At 44.1% G+C, this 17,686-nt stretch overlaps 2 protein-coding genes across 5 annotated transcripts in view; one reads left to right on the forward strand and one right to left on the reverse strand.

Moving 5' to 3' along the window:
- The window catches only part of LOC126987973 (trafficking protein particle complex subunit 4-like), a 21,212-nt gene continuing 3,526 nt past the window's right edge, over positions 1-17,686 (reverse strand). For 2 of the 3 annotated variants that reach the window (XM_050845676.1, XM_050845675.1), the window contains 4 exons: positions 3,206-3,388; positions 2,487-2,644; positions 1,391-1,511; positions 1-282 (listed from right to left, as the gene is read on the reverse strand). In XM_050845676.1, the coding sequence (XP_050701633.1) occupies positions 83-282; positions 1,391-1,511; positions 2,487-2,644; positions 3,206-3,380 (654 nt within the window). In that variant the 5' untranslated portion in view covers positions 3,381-3,388 and the 3' untranslated portion in view covers positions 1-82. Of the gene's footprint in view, positions 283-1,390; positions 1,512-2,486; positions 2,645-3,205; positions 3,389-4,289; positions 4,641-17,686 lie in introns of those variants that run through there. The other variant, XM_050845677.1, reaches the window with a different exon arrangement.
- LOC126987972 (cytochrome P450 2U1-like) overlaps positions 10,598-17,686 on the forward strand; it is a 24,599-nt gene continuing 17,510 nt past the window's right edge. Inside the window, exon 1 of one of the 2 annotated variants that reach the window (XM_050845672.1) lies at positions 10,598-10,743. The gene's annotated coding sequence lies outside the window, so the exon portion shown is untranslated. The remainder of the gene's footprint in view (positions 10,744-17,686) is intronic. The other variant, XM_050845670.1, reaches the window with a different exon arrangement.

Below are 17,686 nucleotides of genomic sequence, written 5' to 3' on the forward strand. Positions count from 1 at the left end.
CCTCTTTACAGCTCTGTATTATAACAAGTAACAATAGTAATGACGGCCTACAGGTGAAGGAATGAGTGCATGTCCATGTCAATCACACACTGCTCAGGCCCAGCCGCTCTGCCTGGTCCAGCGCTGTTTTGAGGTGCTCGTCAAACAGCTCACACCTGATGGGCATCTCCAGGGAGTAGAAGGGGTTCTTGAGGGCATAGTCGGAGTACAGCTCATACACTCGGTGCAGCAGAGAATCAACACCATTTTGTTTGGGGTCTGAGATTACCATGAACTTCACTCCTGTAAAATTGAAATACCACTCAATAAACTTTATAGTACTGATAATGACCAACAAGCAAATGCCTCTATCAGTCAACGTAGGCAAAAAAAGAATCGACTATCTATTTACTTATATCTCCAAAAGCGTGCTCCCTCATGAGAACTTTCCTGATGGTAGAGGTGACCAGCCCTGTTCCAACACTCCCTCTCAACACATTCAGCCCCTCATCTGCCAGCCCCGTCTCCAACACTCATCCACTCCACTGATCCATTTCTCTGGTGGTTTCCCTCTCACACCCTCTCCCTCAATCCTATCCTCACATACGCTCTTCACAGCCAACCTTATCCCATGTCTATACTATTTCCGAGCACCACACTTCACCTATTCAACCACTCCACAACCCACTCCCTTCGCTGTCACATCCATACCAACCTCTCATGCATACTTTCATTACTGTCTCCATTGCATCCTGACACACCTCATGCACCTCTTTCTTATATCACTCATTTGTGCTATCTGTGCTACATTTTACATCAGTTGGGTGGCTGTATCTCATGCCTAGCTGTACCCCCTTGTACACACTGTTTCCTTTCATCTTCACCCCAATGCACACACTGTTTCCTTTCATCTTCACCCCCTTGCACACACTGTTTCCTTTCATCTTCACCCCAATGCACACACTGTTTCCTTTCATCTTCACCCCCTTGCACACACTGTTTCCTTTCATCTTCACCCCAATGCACACACAGTTTCCTTTCATCTTCACCCCAATGCACACACAGTTTCCTTTCATCTTCACCCCAATGCACACACTGTTTCCTTTCATAACTATCCGATGCACATATTACTAGTCTCTCCATCACTGCTCTCACCCTCCATGCTCCCATGCTTACATTGAAGTCCCTACGTACTGAACTTCCATCACTTCCTACACCCTCTCTTTCCCCAGACAGATTTTAAACGCTCACAGTCTCTTCCCAAACTCTGTATAGCTTTGTAAAACTGAGAGTCTGCTCTCATGCCCTCTCAAATACCATTGCCTTACTCTTGTTAACAAGGGAAATGTATGATAGGGAAATAAACAACAAAGAAAAAAAGGCAGCAAATTTGATAAATAATCCGACTAACCTGTGAGGGTCTGGAAGCAGTTCATCCTGAAGTTGTCAGCCTCAAGAATCTCAATACCAGAGCTCCTGGGCTCCGGGCTCAGCTGACAGGCCAGGGCATACAGCGGGTAGAACATGGACGCCTGCCAAAAGGGAGGGTGAGGTCATGGATACAGGACAGGATTAGTGGATGAATGGCATTGCAGTGCACTTTCCTGGACAGTGTCACTCTTGGATAACATTTTATCCATGTATCTGTCTTTTAGTGTGAGCTTGTGTGTGTATACCTCGGCTACCATGGACAATACTAAAAATAAAACAAGAGAAAATTTAGGGAAGAGTTCTTACATACTCTTGACCATGCCCTTCGCCTGAAGATGGACAGGGTGGTGAATTTTGTAGTAATAATGAGTGACAGGACACTGTAAGCCTTGCATTCATTTGAGCACAAGTAAATGTTGATTGTTCTGTTATTTTTCTTGGCAATTATAATCGTACTTGTCCTGATGTCGTGTCATCTGTATTGGTAAACCACACTGAGTCAAATAATAGTACAGTTTCCCATTTCTTGAATGAAATCACAATTTCACTAAGTGACATGCACACATGCTTCATCTCTCATGGGAATTTTCCCCTTATTGTAGTACATGAGATATTGATCTGTTCGGGAGAATAAATCTTTTCCAAACACTCCACCCAGGATTTGAACCTGAGCCCCCAAGATGGAAAGATGGACACTCCAGCATCAAGTCAAAGGCAGCTTAAGGCCTTTTGGAGTCTTTTTCTACATCTCGGAGCCATGACACATCATTCCCTCCCTTTAATCACTCATTAGTGCCACCAAGGCCCAGCCAATGGCTGCCGTTATAACAAATGGCATATATTTATGGAGAATTTTAAGGTCAGAATAATATTTTGGCACAAATTACAATATTTGTAGGGAAGTAAACTTTGTACAAAGGCAGAGACTTTTTGTGTCCAAGGTTTCAGCATATGGTGACTGATGGATTGATTGGTTACTGCTATATTAGCCCATGTCTGACTTGCTCAACAATAATGTTTCACAAACTGAAAATATTATGAGGGAAATCTGGTTCAGGGAAAGAGAATCGTCCTACCTGGAAGATCTTCTCATTGGTGGTGAGTCTTGGCCGAGCAAACTTGAGGTTGATTGGGTAGTTGGCCTCGTCCTGCAGCACCTGGAGCGCCTCGCGGCCATCATCGAGCTGGTGGCCCGTCACCCGCATCCCATTGACAGCCACCAGCATATGCCCCACTGCCAGGGAGGGAGGGTGTTCATATATTCCTTCGACACTTGGGGATGTTTACCAATATATATGCATCATTCTAAGCAGTAAATACTCATATTAGGGATTAAAGCTGAATTACTAAAATGAACTGTTGAATAATACTGATAAACGTTTATTCCTTATTTTGGCAATACATCAAATTGATTTTTCAGGACACTGCCTGGATAAGAGTACTATAGTATTTCCATGAGAAACTGGAAGGTGGGGGGTGGTGGCTGCGGGGTCAGCTAAGCCCCACACCTTGCCACACACTCTCAACACCCCTCGCTTCCTCTCACACGTCAGCTATTTACTACCTTTAAATGAATTTAATTAAATAACTGGATAATCCAATAAGGTCATATAGTGTTAGGATTGTTTCATTTTTAGGATAACAACAAAGATTTTGTATAAATACCACGACACTTGACAACGTTGGAATACAATGTTGTCAAATGTCGTGATATTTATACAAAATCTTTGTTATCCTAAAAACGAAACAATCTTAACACTATATGACCTTATTCTCTGGAACAAGTCTGCTTTACCTCTGATGCCATCCCGCTGGCCAAAGGACACGACCACATTCCTGTTCTGCACATCAAGCTTGAGCTCCAGGGGGTAACTGAAAGTTTTTTCATTCTCAATGGTGGGCAAATTGTGGTCGTGCTGGTAGATGAGACCGCCAGACTTACTTAGGATGTAGAGACTGTGGATGGTCATGGCAGGTGCTGGTGAGACAGAAGAAAGAGGAAGGGTAATTTTGTGACCTTGTACTCTTAACACTAAGAAGAGTTGATGTGGCAAAAACATATTTATCAATAGAAACTTTTTAAACTTTTTAGAAATTACCACCAAATAAGGTAAAATAAACTGACAAAAAGTCTAAAGAAAAAAGTCAAGATCACGGTATTAGTCGGCTGCCTGAGATTGAACCCGCGACCAGCGTGACGGGAGAGCCACTCCTTACCGAGTCGGCCAAAGAGGTACCCCGCTGGCTAAGTGGGTTATGGGAGGCTCGTCCATTAGGCATAGTCACCACACTACACGACTTTCCTCCCTATGCAGATTAATTTCTGTGTGTTGACAATGTCCCTCTGAGACATACCTCCAACTCTTCACATTTTCTATTACCCTCGGAGCATGGGCCACTCCTTACCGAGTCGGCCAAAGAGGTACCCCACTGGCTAAGTGGGTTATGGGAGGCTCGTTCATTAGGCATAGTCGCCGCACAACACATGGACAAGCTGTTATGCACCAATACAGGTGCCCTGTGTTTTATTAACAAGATATCAAGATCAGATCCTCCACGCCCCCCCAGCACCTAGGTCAGTATTCTCAGACGGTCCACCTCTCACATCAGCTATCACCAAAGGCCAAAAACGAGTTTAATGAGATTCTCGTGAGTATTCTGGAATTCTACTATATTTCCTTGCTGTGCTATGGAGAATGGATATGCCACCAGGTGAGTAAACTAAGAAATGGTCACCTACCACCCGGGCCATACAGCTACCCACGAAAACATCTAAAACTCCTATGAAAGCCTTGCCAAAGGTGTGTGCTGGGAAGGAAAGGCAAAATGTTCAAGAGAATGTCCACTAGGGTTACTGAGCCCCCTTGCACTCCACTCACGTCAAGGGCCAGGCGGGGGGACAGGCACACACACAGCGGGGGCGGCAGGGCAAGGCTGTAGCTATGCGGCTGTGTTCAATGCTCAATGTTTTCTTTGACGGATATAAAAAAAAAAATGCTGGGATGTGGCTGCCAGCACCTCCCCCTTCTCCTTCTCTTGACCTGTATTGCTTTGTATCGCTTCGTAGGTCCTCCTCCTCTTGATCCTCTCTTCTGCTTATTCACACAGTTCTTCTCCTTGCTTTTTAATGGGCTAACTCTTATTATTATTATTATTCAGTGTTATTTTAGGGCGCTGCTCCTCTCCTTCCACCTGTCACTCAGAAGGTAAACACGGCCACCTTTCAGCCTCTCCAACGGGGCACTATTTGGTTATTTTTTATTCTCAGTCTTTCTCGTGTTTCTGGTCTGCCTTTTTATTTTCAGTCTTTCTCGTGTTTCTGGTCACCCTTTTTATTTTCAGTCTTTCTCGTGTTTCTGGTCTGCCTTTTTATTTTCAGTCTTTCTCGTGTTTCTGGTCTGCCTTTTTATTTTCAGTCTTTCTCGTGTTTCTGGGATTCTCTTTTTTTTTTTTTTAGATTCCAGGCACAGAACAAGGATCAAAGTGCCACCAGGATCATAAAACTACCCCTGGAAATGTCCCAAACTCCTACGAAAGCCTCATAAAAAAAGTGTGTCACTCCTGAAATGTGTATGAATATTGCCCTCTAAGTCCTCAGTTCACCTGTTTGAAAAGCCTCTCGTAGAAGCTGTTGGGGTTTTCATGGACCGTTTCGTGGATCTAGTGATAGTTTTACACGACTCCTGCACCATGCACGGGAATATCAACCAAGAAAACCCTTAACGTTCGTTCTCTGTGGCCTTAGAAAAAAGTTGTATAGGAGCCCGACATGTTTATGAATATGTATACCTATGACCCTTTCTCCCCCTCAGTCTCCTCTTCATTCCTTCTGGCATTACCTCAGACCGACACATTTGCATCAAAGAAATACCACCGCTCCCTCTAAGCCTCCCCTAAGGAAAAAATGAGGCCGCCCCGTGTAAGCCTCGCGCCATCACGCCACCTCCCTAATCCCTCCGTGTGGGCGGTGCGTCAGTGGCCACAAACATCAGGTGATTAGTGTATGAGTGACGTTTATCCTTACACACATACATAGAGACAGACAGACAGGCAGGCAGATAGACAGACAGACAGATACAGACAGACAGAGACAGATAGACAGATACAGACACAGACAGGCAGATAGACAGACATACAGACAGGCAGATAGACAGACAGACAGACACGCAGATAGACAGACAGACAGACAGGCAGATACAGACAGACAGAGACAGATAGACAGATACAGACAGACAGAGACAGATAGACAGATACAGACAGACAGGCAGATAGACAGATACAGACAGACAGAGACAGATAGACAGATACAGACAGACAGGCAGATAGACAGACATACAGACAGGCAGATAGACAGACATACAGACAGGCAGATAGACAGACATACAGACAGGCAGATAGACAGACAGACAGACAGGCAGATACAGACAGACAGAGACAGATAGACAGATACAGACAGACAGAGACAGATAGACAGATACAGACAGACAGGCAGATACAGACAGAGAGAGACAGATAGACAGATACAGACAGACAGGCAGATAGACAGATACAGACAGACAGAGACAGATAGACAGATACAGACAGACAGGCAGATAGACAGACATACAGACAGGCAGATAGACAGACATACAGACAGGCAGATAGACAGACAGACAGACAGGCAGATAGACAGACAGACAGGCAGGCAGATAGACAGACATACAGACAGGCAGATAGACAGACATACAGACAGGCAGATAGACAGACATACAGACAGGCAGATAGACAGACAGACAGACAGGCAGATACAGACATGCAGATAGACAGACAGACAGACACGCAGATAAAGATACACAGACAAGACAGACATTTATATACATACATTTCTACATACATACATGGATACAGAAATATAGGTAGATAATTAGATAAAGATGAATATATAGATAGGTAAATAAGAAAATGAATCAACAACTGGATCAATACCAAATGCAATACACAAAATGAATCGAGACCCATAAAAAAAGTATAAAGAATAAAGAGAAAATGAATCCATAACTAAATAACCAATACACAAATGAATCGAAACCCATAAAAAAAGTATAAAGAATAAAGAGAAAATGAATCCATAACTAAATAACCAATACACAAAATGAATCGATTCCCGTAAATAAAAAGTCATGAAAAGTATATCTGTTCCCATTCCTCGCCAATCCCGAGTCAGTGCACCTCGTCCACGCTCACTGGCAGCCTTAAGGAATATGGGAGAGTATTTTGCACCTTAATCCTTCTCGTAATCCTTCCCGCTACATTGAATCTCCAAGCCGAATCGAGACCACTAACCACCTTCAGTCTCGCCACCTACACCACCCCCGCCCACCCAACAACCACCAACCCCTCCACCATGCCCACCCCGCCACCACAACCGGCTACCCCCTCCCCCACTCATCCACTCACCCCCCTATCACCTGGCAGGAAAGGAAAAAGAACCTCCTACCCTCACCAGCCTCTCTTCTCCCCACTCCTCTCATTTACCCTTCTCACTCCCTCCCCGTCCCACCATCTCTCTCTCCCTCCCTCACTCCTTAACTCCATTTGCATACCCTCCCCTCCTCCTCCCTCTGACTCCTAACCACTCCTGACTCTTTCTCTCCCCCCCTTTCCTTCCCCCATCCCCCCCATACCAGTTACTGCAAACCCGTGCGAATTCGTCATTTTATAAACCCACGCGCTCAATGGAAGGACTTATAACAGGGTTCATTTGTATTGTATTGCTGTTGTTGTTTTTGGTCTTTTTTCTCCGACATCTCCAGCAACTTGACTCGTATCGCTTGTGTTCTGATACAGGGAAAGAGAAGGAAAGGAATGGAAGAGAAGGGAGGAGAGGAGAAGAGAGGAGAATAGGGGGAGAGAGAAAAGATATAAAGCAAAGAAGTCACTCTATGCACCCCACTCTCCTCCTTTTAATCTCCTCCTCCTCCTCCTAATCCTCCTCCTCCTCTTCCTCCTCCTCTTCCTGCTCCTCTTCCTCTCTGGCGTCCTAATCTTTCTTTTGTTCATTTACTTAACTCTCTCTCTCTCTCTCTCTCTCTCTCTCTCTCTCTCTCTCTCTCTCTTTTTTTTACGCCTATAGCGCCGGTAGGCTTGCTTGAAGGGGCCTGGATGGTGTTCGGCCCCACCCCGTCATGGCGCAGGCAAGTGTTTATAGTGGCGCCATCTCTCTTTGCCTCTCTCTCTCTTCGCTCTTCTCTCCCCTTCCTCCTTCCTTCCGTTCCCTTCCCTCACTTCAATTCTTCTCCTGTCCCTCCTCCCCCTGCATATTCTTCCCCTTCCCTCTCTCTCCCCTTCCTTTTTCCCTCCCCTTCCCAACCACTTTCTAATACTCTCTTCTTTGATAAATACCATACGAAAAATTTGTGTAGATTATATAGAAAACATCCGACAAACTCCTAAAGAAATTCCCTTGTATTATTGTATCATCAAGCTCGGTAGCTCTCATCTTTTATCAATACCACACGAGAAATTTCTGTAGATTTTGGATTTTTTTTTTTTTTGTCTCTACAACAACCGAAGTAGCTTAAAGGGAAAACACAGAAAATAAACGGGAAATAAAAAAGCCCGTTCTACGTTGGTCCTGCAAACAGAAGACGCTCTTAATATTAATCTACTATTAATCTACTGTGTTTGGCCGAGGCTCTATGGCCCCAAAACTTCCAAGGGAACTCGAGCGCATGTAGGCTTTCGGGTCCTGTACAATGGGCCAGTTTCACAGTTCCCCACGATGGGTTAGTAAGCTCCCAAACCAATACCAGAGCCTTCGAAATTTCCTTGTATAGTGTCTGGTGTTTATATTTAAGTTCACAAATTTGATGAAACTATACAGGAACAGTCTTGTGTATTTAGTGTGGCATCGAAGACCTCACCATTTTGGATTGTATGGGATTCTAAAGTTTGGTTCGGGCTGTTACGAAGACACTGTGTTGGACTGTGAAATCGGCTCAATGTAACGCAAGACGGAGGCTGCGGCGGGGGCGAGGGGTTAGCGGTCAGGGCGCGGGGATGTGGTGGCCGCGTGATACCGAGTTCTAGTTTCAATTTCTAGTTCACTCTCTGTATCTACGGCGAGTGATATCGGGAGCAGTAGACATGTACAGCATTCTCTTTGTTGTAATTGACAGACCGATGAACATACAAATAAAAAGAATGGGAGAATGATGAATAGAAAAAAATAGTCTGCTTAATGATGATCGCAAAAAACATTAAGAAAACATTTTAGTACACAAATTACGTGGACGCTTTAGTTATCAATGAAATCTAACTTGTGGACGCTTAGACACACATTACCTCACCAATTCACGAACCTACGAACTCACTAATTCACAAACTTACGAATGAACAAACTAACTAAAGCTATACACTCTCCTCCTGTCTTTCCTGCTTCTATTTCTTCTATTCGTGTGGTTAGCTTTTCGTGTTTACTCCTAACAATGGCTTCTCTTATCTCCCTCACCCTTTATTAGACCCAGTCATCAACAATGGTATCTAGAAAGCTGTATTTGCTGGTGATTTTCTGTTTTTTCAGTCGTTTGTTAGCTCTTCACCTCTACTGACAGCCGCGATATCATCTCTCTCTCATCCGTAGTTGGTTTGTCACTTTATGGCCAATTGTACTTGTGTCTTATCCTTAACCGTGTGGATATATATGCTACGAATGGTTACTTCATAGACGCATCTCTCTCGTCCTTATTAACTAACGGGGAGCATACGACAGGAAAGTTGGAAAGTTTCGTTTAGTCGGCGCAACATCTGTGGTCATATGCCGGAGAGACACAGAAGGGAAAGGAATTATAGGAGAAGGAAACAGATCCCAGGAGACGGGACACAACCCCCGATTAATACCTGGTACCCATTCACTGCCGGGTGGACAGGGGCGTAGGGTATCGGAAAGCATACGACAGGAGACGCGTCGCTTCACTCACCCACCGACTCCACCCTAGACAGTCAACCCGGGTAAGCCTCCACGCAGCTGCCCTTCCCATGCTAGCTTCTTCCAAGGTTCGATCGACTTGCCCCAACCATGAGTTACGTGGGCGTCCCATTGGTCTCCTCCGTTCAGGTTTGTCTCGTACAGGTCGTCGTCCGGGAGACGTGCCACGTGCCATTTAGCAGAAGTTTACGTTCACCGATTAAGCTGGTCCTTGCTCGGTTCCAGTTACCACTATCAGAAAAAAAACATTTCGATTTTTTTTTGCAATATTCTGACTTGCTATTTGTGGTTATTCTTGTCAGCGGCTCCTCTCAGTGGCCGCGGAAGATAATGAAAGTAAACACAGCGAGCCCTGCACTGATTAGGGAGAGAGCGATAAGAAAGTAGACATTTACTTACTAGTAGATGGGTTAGGAAAGGAGGCGGCAGGCGAGTGTGCATGAGAGTGAGCGAGTGAGTGAAGCAGTGGACTCTGCGCATCAAATATTTGAAGAGGATTTATTGATCAGTAAAGTAATTAACTAACTATATCTATCTAACTATAACTTTAACTATCTGCTTAACTATATGGGAAGTATTGTTTGAGCGTGGAGTGCGTTGGTAGCCCTGGTTTACAGTGCCAGGTAGGCGCACTGCTGTCTACTCTACTTGTGATCAGTGCTTAGCGGCGCGTTAGATACAAGAGTATTGTCAAATGGTGACATAATGCCTTTGGGAAAATAAGTATGAGAAAAAGTAAGTATGTGAAAAAGTAAGTATGTGAAAAAGTAAGTATGAGAATACCGCTGATGTAATAGATATGGATTCTTATTTTATTTTACAATGTATTGCACATCATGAGTACGATATCCAATATATTTGAGAACTTTTGTATGTACATGCATGGCAGGACATGTCTACAAAAATATCAAATCCTCATCCCGCCTTAAGTTTCCTACAGTCATTATATAGATTCTTTAGCAAGACGCCGTAAGGAAGATTTTTAACCATGAGGACAAAAAACTAATAATGTTGTATATACTGCATGTTTGGGTCCCGCACTTTCCCCTCCCCTCTCCACTCCCATACCTCCCCTTTCCTTTTTATTACTCATCCTCCTCTTACTCAGCCCCTCGTGCGTTTACTGCTTACCTCACCCTCTCCCCCGACTCACGCATCGTCTCCCCTCCTCCCCACTGCTCCTCACACACGCGTCCTCCCCGCTCGCCCCCCTTTCACCCCTCGCCCCCCGCCCTCGCTTCACCTGCCTCAACTTTCCTCTCAGTCACATCCGTCAGTCCTCAGTGGAAGAGCGGATCGTGAGGAAGTGAGACGAGTCCTCCTCCTCCTTCTCCTCCTCTTCCTCGTCTCCTCCATCGCCCGTCAAGGTAGAGATGTTTACTGTTTAATATGTGTGCATTATTTTCTTTCTTCTTTCCTTCCTTCTTTCTTCTTTCCTTCCTTCTTTTTTCTTTCCTTCCTTTTTTCTTTCCTTCCTTCTTTTTTCTTTCCTTCCTTTTTTCTTTCCTTCCTTCTTTTTTCTTTCCTTCCTTCTTTCGTTTTCCTTTTCTTCGTTTTCCTTTTCGTTTTCCTTTCCTTCGTTTTTTCCTTTTCGTTTTCCTTTTCTTCGTTTTTTCCTTTCCTTCGTTTTTTCCTTTCCTTCGTTTTTTCCTTTCCTTCGTTTTTTCCTTTCCTTCGTTTTTTCCTTTCCTTCGTTTTTTCCTTTCCTTCGTTTTTTCCTTTCCTTCGTTTTTTCCTTTCCTTCGTTTTTTCCTTTCCTTCGTTTTTTCCTTTCCTTCGTTTTTTCCTTTCCTTCGTTTTTTCCTTTCCTTCGTTTTTTCCTTTTCTTCGTTTTTTCCTTTTCTTCGTTTTTTCCTTTTCGTTTTCCTTTCCTTCGTTTTTTTCCTTTCCTTCGTTTTTTTCCTTTTCTTCGTTTTTTTCCTTTTCTTCGTTTTTTCCTTTTCTTCGTTTTCCTTTCCTTCGTTTTTTTCATTTTCTTCGTTTTTTTCATTTTCTTCGTTTTTTTCATTTTCTTCGTTTTTTTCATTTTCTTCGTTTTTTCCTTTTCTTCGTTTTTTCCTTTTCTTCGTTTTCCTTTCCTTCGTTTTTTTCCTTTCCTTCGTTTTTTCATTTTCTTCGTTTTCCTTTCCTTCGTTTTCCTTTTCTTCGTGTTCCTTTCCTCCGTGTTTCTTTCCTCCGTGTTTCTTTCCTCCGTGTTTCTTTCCTTTTTCATATTTATTCCTTCTCTCTTTGTTTTTCCTTTTTCCTTCGTTCTTTCTCCTCCTCTTCCTCCTCCTCTTCCTCCTTCCTTCCATACACACAAATCTTATCTCCCCGTCTCCGTCTCTCACTCCACTCTCCCACACTTACTCCACGTTATCTCTCCACTTCTCCACCCTTATCTCCCTTCTCCCTCTGTAAGATACCTCCACTCTCACATTTGTCTCCTCTCCCTCTTACTTAATAGGACTTGTTATCTAAATCATCCTATTAGTTATGTTTATTTAGTTTGGTGACCTTATTTTTATCTTTTTTTTTTCATGTCTGTGAGTTCAGTTTCATTGGAGAATTTGCTGTACTTTGTTGGTCTGTTTTTCTGTCTGTGTCTCTGTGTCTCTGTGTCTGTCTGTCTGTCTATGTTGCTGTCTCTGTCTGTCGCCGGCTGTCTCTATGTTGCTGGCTGTCTCTATGTTGCTGGCTGTCTCTATGTTGCTGGCTGTCTCTATGTTGCTGGCTGTCTCTATGTTGCTGGCTGTCTCTATGTTGCTGGCTGTCTCTATGTTGCTGGCTGTCTCTATGTTGCTGGCTGTCTCTATGTTGCTGGCTGTCTCTATGTTGCCGGCTGTCTCTATGTTGCCGGCTGTCTCTATGTTGCTGGCTGTCTCTATGTTGCTGGCTGTCTCTATGTTGCTGGCTGTCTCTATGTTGCCGGCTGTCTCTATGTTGCCGGCTGTCTCTATGTTGCCGGCTGTCTCTATGTTGCCGGCTGTCTCTATGTTGCCGGCTGTCTCTATGTTGCCGACTGTCTCTATGTTGCTGGCTGTCCCTATGTCGCAGTCTTGTTTTTTTTTTTCGTCTCATCGTATTTTTTTCCCATTGTTTTGACATTACTTGAGTCAATCCTACGAGCGAGTCGCTAAAAAGTTTGTCGATTTTTTTTTACTATTGGGAAAATATCTCTCTCTCTCTCTCTCTCTCTCTCTCTCTCTCTCTCTCTCTCTCTCTCTCTCTCTCTCCAAATAGGCATTGACGGTCAAGTAAACCAATGGATCGCGAATTGGTTGAGCAACAGACAACAAAGAGTAGTGATTGACGAATTTAACTCAGAGTGGGCGCCGGTCACTAGTGGCGTCCTTCAGGGCTCAGTTCTTGGCCCAGTGCTCTTCATTATTTACATCAACGACGTGGATGTTGGACTCAATAATCGCATTAGTAAATTTGCAGACGACACAAAGATTGGTAACTCGGTTCTCACTGACGAAGACAGGCAAAGCCTCCAAGAGGATTTGCACAAAATTTCAGCTTGGTCGGATAAATGGGAGATGTCCTTTAACGTAGACAAGTGCCAGGTCCTTCAAGTTGGAACAAAAAATAAGAAGTTCGATTACGAAATACGCGGCGTTAAACTCACAAGCGTTCAATGCGTTAAGGACCTGGGGATTAAAATCGCGTCAAACCTCAAATTCTCACATCAATGCATCGATGCAGCAAATAAACCGAACAGAATGTTGGGCTTCATTAAAAGGAACTTAATATTCAAGAATAAAGATGTAATACTTCCACTCTACAATAGTTTAGTCAGACCCCACTTGGAATATGCGGTACAGTTTTGGTCTCCCCACCATGCAAAGGACATTGCTAAACTAGAAGGTGTTTAGCGTCGAGCAACAAAAATGATCCCTTCCTTGCGCAACAAATCCTACGAAGAAAGGCTTTCCACCCTTAACATGTTCTCTCTTGAGAAACGTCGCCTCCGAGGAAAACTGATCGAATGTTTTAAAATACTTAATGGTTTCACGAATGTAGACAGAACAAAATTGTTTATGATCGATGACACTTTGCGAACGAGGAACAATGGCACAAAACTCAAATGTAGACAAGTAAATTCAGACTGCACCAAATTTTTCTTCACTAACGTTGTAGTGCGAGAATGGAATAAGCTCCCACCATCAGTGGTCCAGTGTAACACGATTGACTCCTTTAAAAACAAGCTCGACCGTCACTTCCTTGAACTTAATATTAACTAGAGTAGAAAAGCAACGTTTTGGAGCCATCTGATTAATGTAAAATCACTTTGGTTTAAGGACAGACCACCTAGTCTGGACCATGGGTCTGTGTGGTCTGATTTTCTATGTAAATCTCTCTCTCTCTCTCTCTCTCTCTCTCTCTCTCTCTCTCTCTCTCTCTCTCTCTCTCTCTCTCTCTCTCTCTCTCTCTCTCTCTCTCTCTCTCTCTCTCTCTCTCTCTCTCTCTCCGTTACGTAACAAATAGTTGACGTGATATTTCGCACGACGACAGCTGGAGGATTAGAGAGAGGCGCGGGGGAGCTGTCGATGTGGTAATAACGTTCCTGTCTTAATATAGTAACATGGTCAAGGTCGGTATTCTCAGATGTTTCCACCTCACATCAACTATTTCCAAAGGTCAAAAAGGGGATCTATCGTGTTTTCATAAGTGTTTTTTCACAATCATAGCATAAAGAAGTGTTAAATTACCACAAGGGTCATTAACAACCCCTGGATATGCCCCAAACTCCTTCAAAAAGTGTGTCAAATGTGTGCTGGGGCGCCGGAAGGTTCAAGACTATGACCCCAGGAACACACACAGACCTTGACAGACACACACAGACGAGGGGGTGTTGGTGGGATGTGACATATAGAGATGGGGAGGTGGGATGTACAGGTAGACAGGTGGTAATGGGATGTAACAGACAGGTGGGAGTGGGATGTACATGTGTAGAGAGATGGTGGTGGGATGTGCAGATAGACAGGAGTTGGTGGAAGGAAACAGACAGGCGGGGGTGGGATGAAACAAACAGGCGGGGGTGGGATGAAACAGACAGGTGGGGGTGGGATGAAACAGACAGATGGGGGTGGGATGAAACAAACAGGCGGGGGTGGGATGAAACAGACAGGTGGGGGTGGGATGAAACAAACAGGCGGGGGTGGGATGAAACAGACAGGTGGGGGTGGGATGTTACATGTATAGAGAGATGGGGGTGGGATGAACAGTTTGACAGATAATAGTGGAATGTAAGATATGAACTAGATGCGGTGCTGGGATCGTCGTATTCAGAAATCAGAACATTGTATTTATCAGTTTCAGACCCCAAAACTATCGTACCTATACAAAAAAAACGAGTTACAGTTAAAGTTATTGCTAAAACCGTTAATCATTGTTGTTTTTTGCAATAGTTATGGGTCAGAAAATGGAGAATATAATGTGAGAAGTGCGTATATGATAATCTGGACACGTTGCCGCAGACTTACAAATCAAGAAATATTGCCTTCCCGACCTGCTGACGGACTAAACGACCTTGGTATTTCTATTGAAGTTTACCGCGAAATTCTTATAGCATATCAAGACCCCAATACTGTCGGACCCACACACTCAAAGAGATTCAATTGAAGTTATTGTCAGGACCGTTACGTATTTTTTTGCAATAGTTATGGCTTAGAAACCGAGAAAAAACAATGTGCTAAGTATGCTAATCTAGTTACGTTGCCGCAGACTTACAAATCAAGAAACTATTACCTGACAGACTAAACGACCTTGGTATTTCTACTGCTGTTTACCGCGAAATTCTTATAGCATTAGTTTCAGGTGGAGCCTTTCGGTACCAAGACAACGTTTGCGCAAGGAGAAAAATGTTTAATCCGATTTCTTGTGCTCAGTGTGTGGTGGTGGCGGTGCGCGCGGCCCTCAGACAGACAGACAGATGCGTAAAAGGGTTATTACACTGAGCAAATTTTCCGTGGATCTTCAGTCAAACCACGATTTCCGCTGGCGTGGTTCTCATATTTCCGTGGTTTTCTGACGTGTCCACGATCTTCCAAAGCTACGGTAGATTTCCCAGAAGGACGACGGTATTACTCACCATCATCATCATCAGCAATAACAAGAAACAAATGAGAACCACGCCAGCGGAAATCGTGGTTTGACTGAAGATCCATGGAAAATTTGCCCAGTGTAATAACCCCTTTAATCCTTCTCTTCCCGACTTATTGATGGACTAAACGACCTTGATATGTACTGATGTTTAGCGCGAAGTCAGAACCCCGCGGCAAAGACTGGTATTGAGGTCACCAATGGCTGTACAAATCCCACACGTGTCGCAGAACCTCACGCCGTCTCGCCAGCCACTGCCCCGACCTTCACACTCTTTGCCGGCGTATGTCAGCTAAAGTCCTTATTTTTTAGCGTTTCGGCACCTCATGTTCGCCTGTCTGAATGACTCGTAGAAGGTTGGAAAGTTGGAAAGTTTGGTTTAGTCGGCGCAACATCTGTGGCCATATGCCGGAGAGAGACAGAAGGGGAAGGAATTATAGGAGAAGGGAACAGACCCCAGGAGACGGGACACAAACCCCGATTAATACCTGGTACCCATTCACTGCTGGGTGGACAGGGGCGTAGGGTAATGGAACTCGTAGAAGGTGCTTAGGGTCGTATAAAGAGACATTTCGCCTCCCAAGAACACATATTTGACAAGGCTTTCGTAGGAGTTGTGGGGATTTCCAGGAGTAGTTTTATGACCCTGGTGGTAGTGTGACCCTTCTACTGTACCGTGAACCTAAAGAAACACTTATTAGAACTCGAGTGACCACCTCTTCGACCTTTAGAAATAGCTGATGTGAGAAGCGAAATTGTCTTATAATACTAACCTAAGATTTTCATGGAATGCTTTGTGATCCACGTGACAGTTTTACACGACTTCTGGGCCATGAACAGGAAAATCACCAAGGAAAACTCAGCTAATCTTTCCTGTGGTCTTGAGAAATACTCGTAATTGGAACCAGCAGATACGTTTCAGAAAGTGGACGGAAGTGTCGAGGCGGCCTGGCGAGGTGGTGCGCTTTTTCCACGCTCTCACGCTGCCTTTTCTTTGCCTCACGATCCAATGTTGCTTTTTTCCTTCTCAAACTCTCCCTCAGTTTTATCTTTACTTTTTCGTTTCATCTTGCTCAAGGCTGATGCTTAAATTACCGATAGAAAAATGACGATTCGAGACCACGGAAGGATTTGCACGAGGGCCATCTGATATACACGGATGACATAATATTTTCTCCCTTCTAGTGACTACGAGTATAGGTTTTAGATAATAGAACTGATGCTTGTTACCGATAGATAAATGACGATTCGAGACCCCGGAAGGATTTGGTCGAGCGCCATCTGATATACGCGAGTGACATATTTTCCTCCCTCCTCTGGTAGTGTTTCCGAATATTTAAGACGCCGTGATGCGATTAGGCCACTCGGTTACCCGTTCGGAAGTCTTGCAAGTTACGCACGCGACCTATACTTTATGCACACCCTTCCTTGGGGGGTTGGGGTTGGGGGTGGTAAAGTTATGTAACACCCAAGAGAGAGAGAGAGAGAGAGAGAGAGAGAGAGAGAGAGAGAGAGAGAGAGAGAGAGAGAGAGAGAGAGAGAGAGAGAGAGAGAGAGAGAGAGAGTAAACATTCTGCAGTTGACTTTCATTACATTTTAGCTCAAAAGTCGAGAGCGAACAAGCAAGTATAGTTTTCGCCCAACACAGTTATCAAGCGACGAAGTATTGGTGACCGTCATGGTAGGGAGTATCAACCCTTCCTTCAGCTTCTGTCAAGGGAGGAAGAGCACCAGCTTGTCCTACTTCAGCTCTCCAATTTGTACGCACTCACCAATCAATACTCTTAACTAGGAAAAAAAAGAGGTACTGTGCAAAATTGAAACCAGGCGCCAAAATATAAATCTATTTTCATTTTTTTTTTTTTATAAACTTAAGCCATTTCTTTTCCAGAGTGTATATATCATGGCATGAGTACTAGCTGGCAACGTGCGTACAGATTGGCGGACATGCATGAACAAAGGCCTCTCTCTAATCCTGTTACGAAAGGTCATGACAGTCTTCCTCCTCGTGCGTGCGTGCGTGCGTGAGTGTATTATGTGTCGACGCGGTGACTCCGATACGACAACAAAGAAAAAACAGAAGAAAAAAACAGGAGAAAAAAACAAATGACAACCGAATCACGATCGAAAAAAAACGAAAATATTGATCAAAACAAAACTTCCAGAGAAAAATTGAAACTGAAAGACAAAACGAAAAATACAAAGCAAATGAATGAGAAAAGC

Source organism: Eriocheir sinensis, chromosome 67 (genome assembly GCF_024679095.1).
Source record: "Eriocheir sinensis breed Jianghai 21 chromosome 67, ASM2467909v1, whole genome shotgun sequence".
Classification (NCBI taxonomy): Eukaryota; Metazoa; Arthropoda; class Malacostraca; order Decapoda; family Varunidae; genus Eriocheir; species Eriocheir sinensis.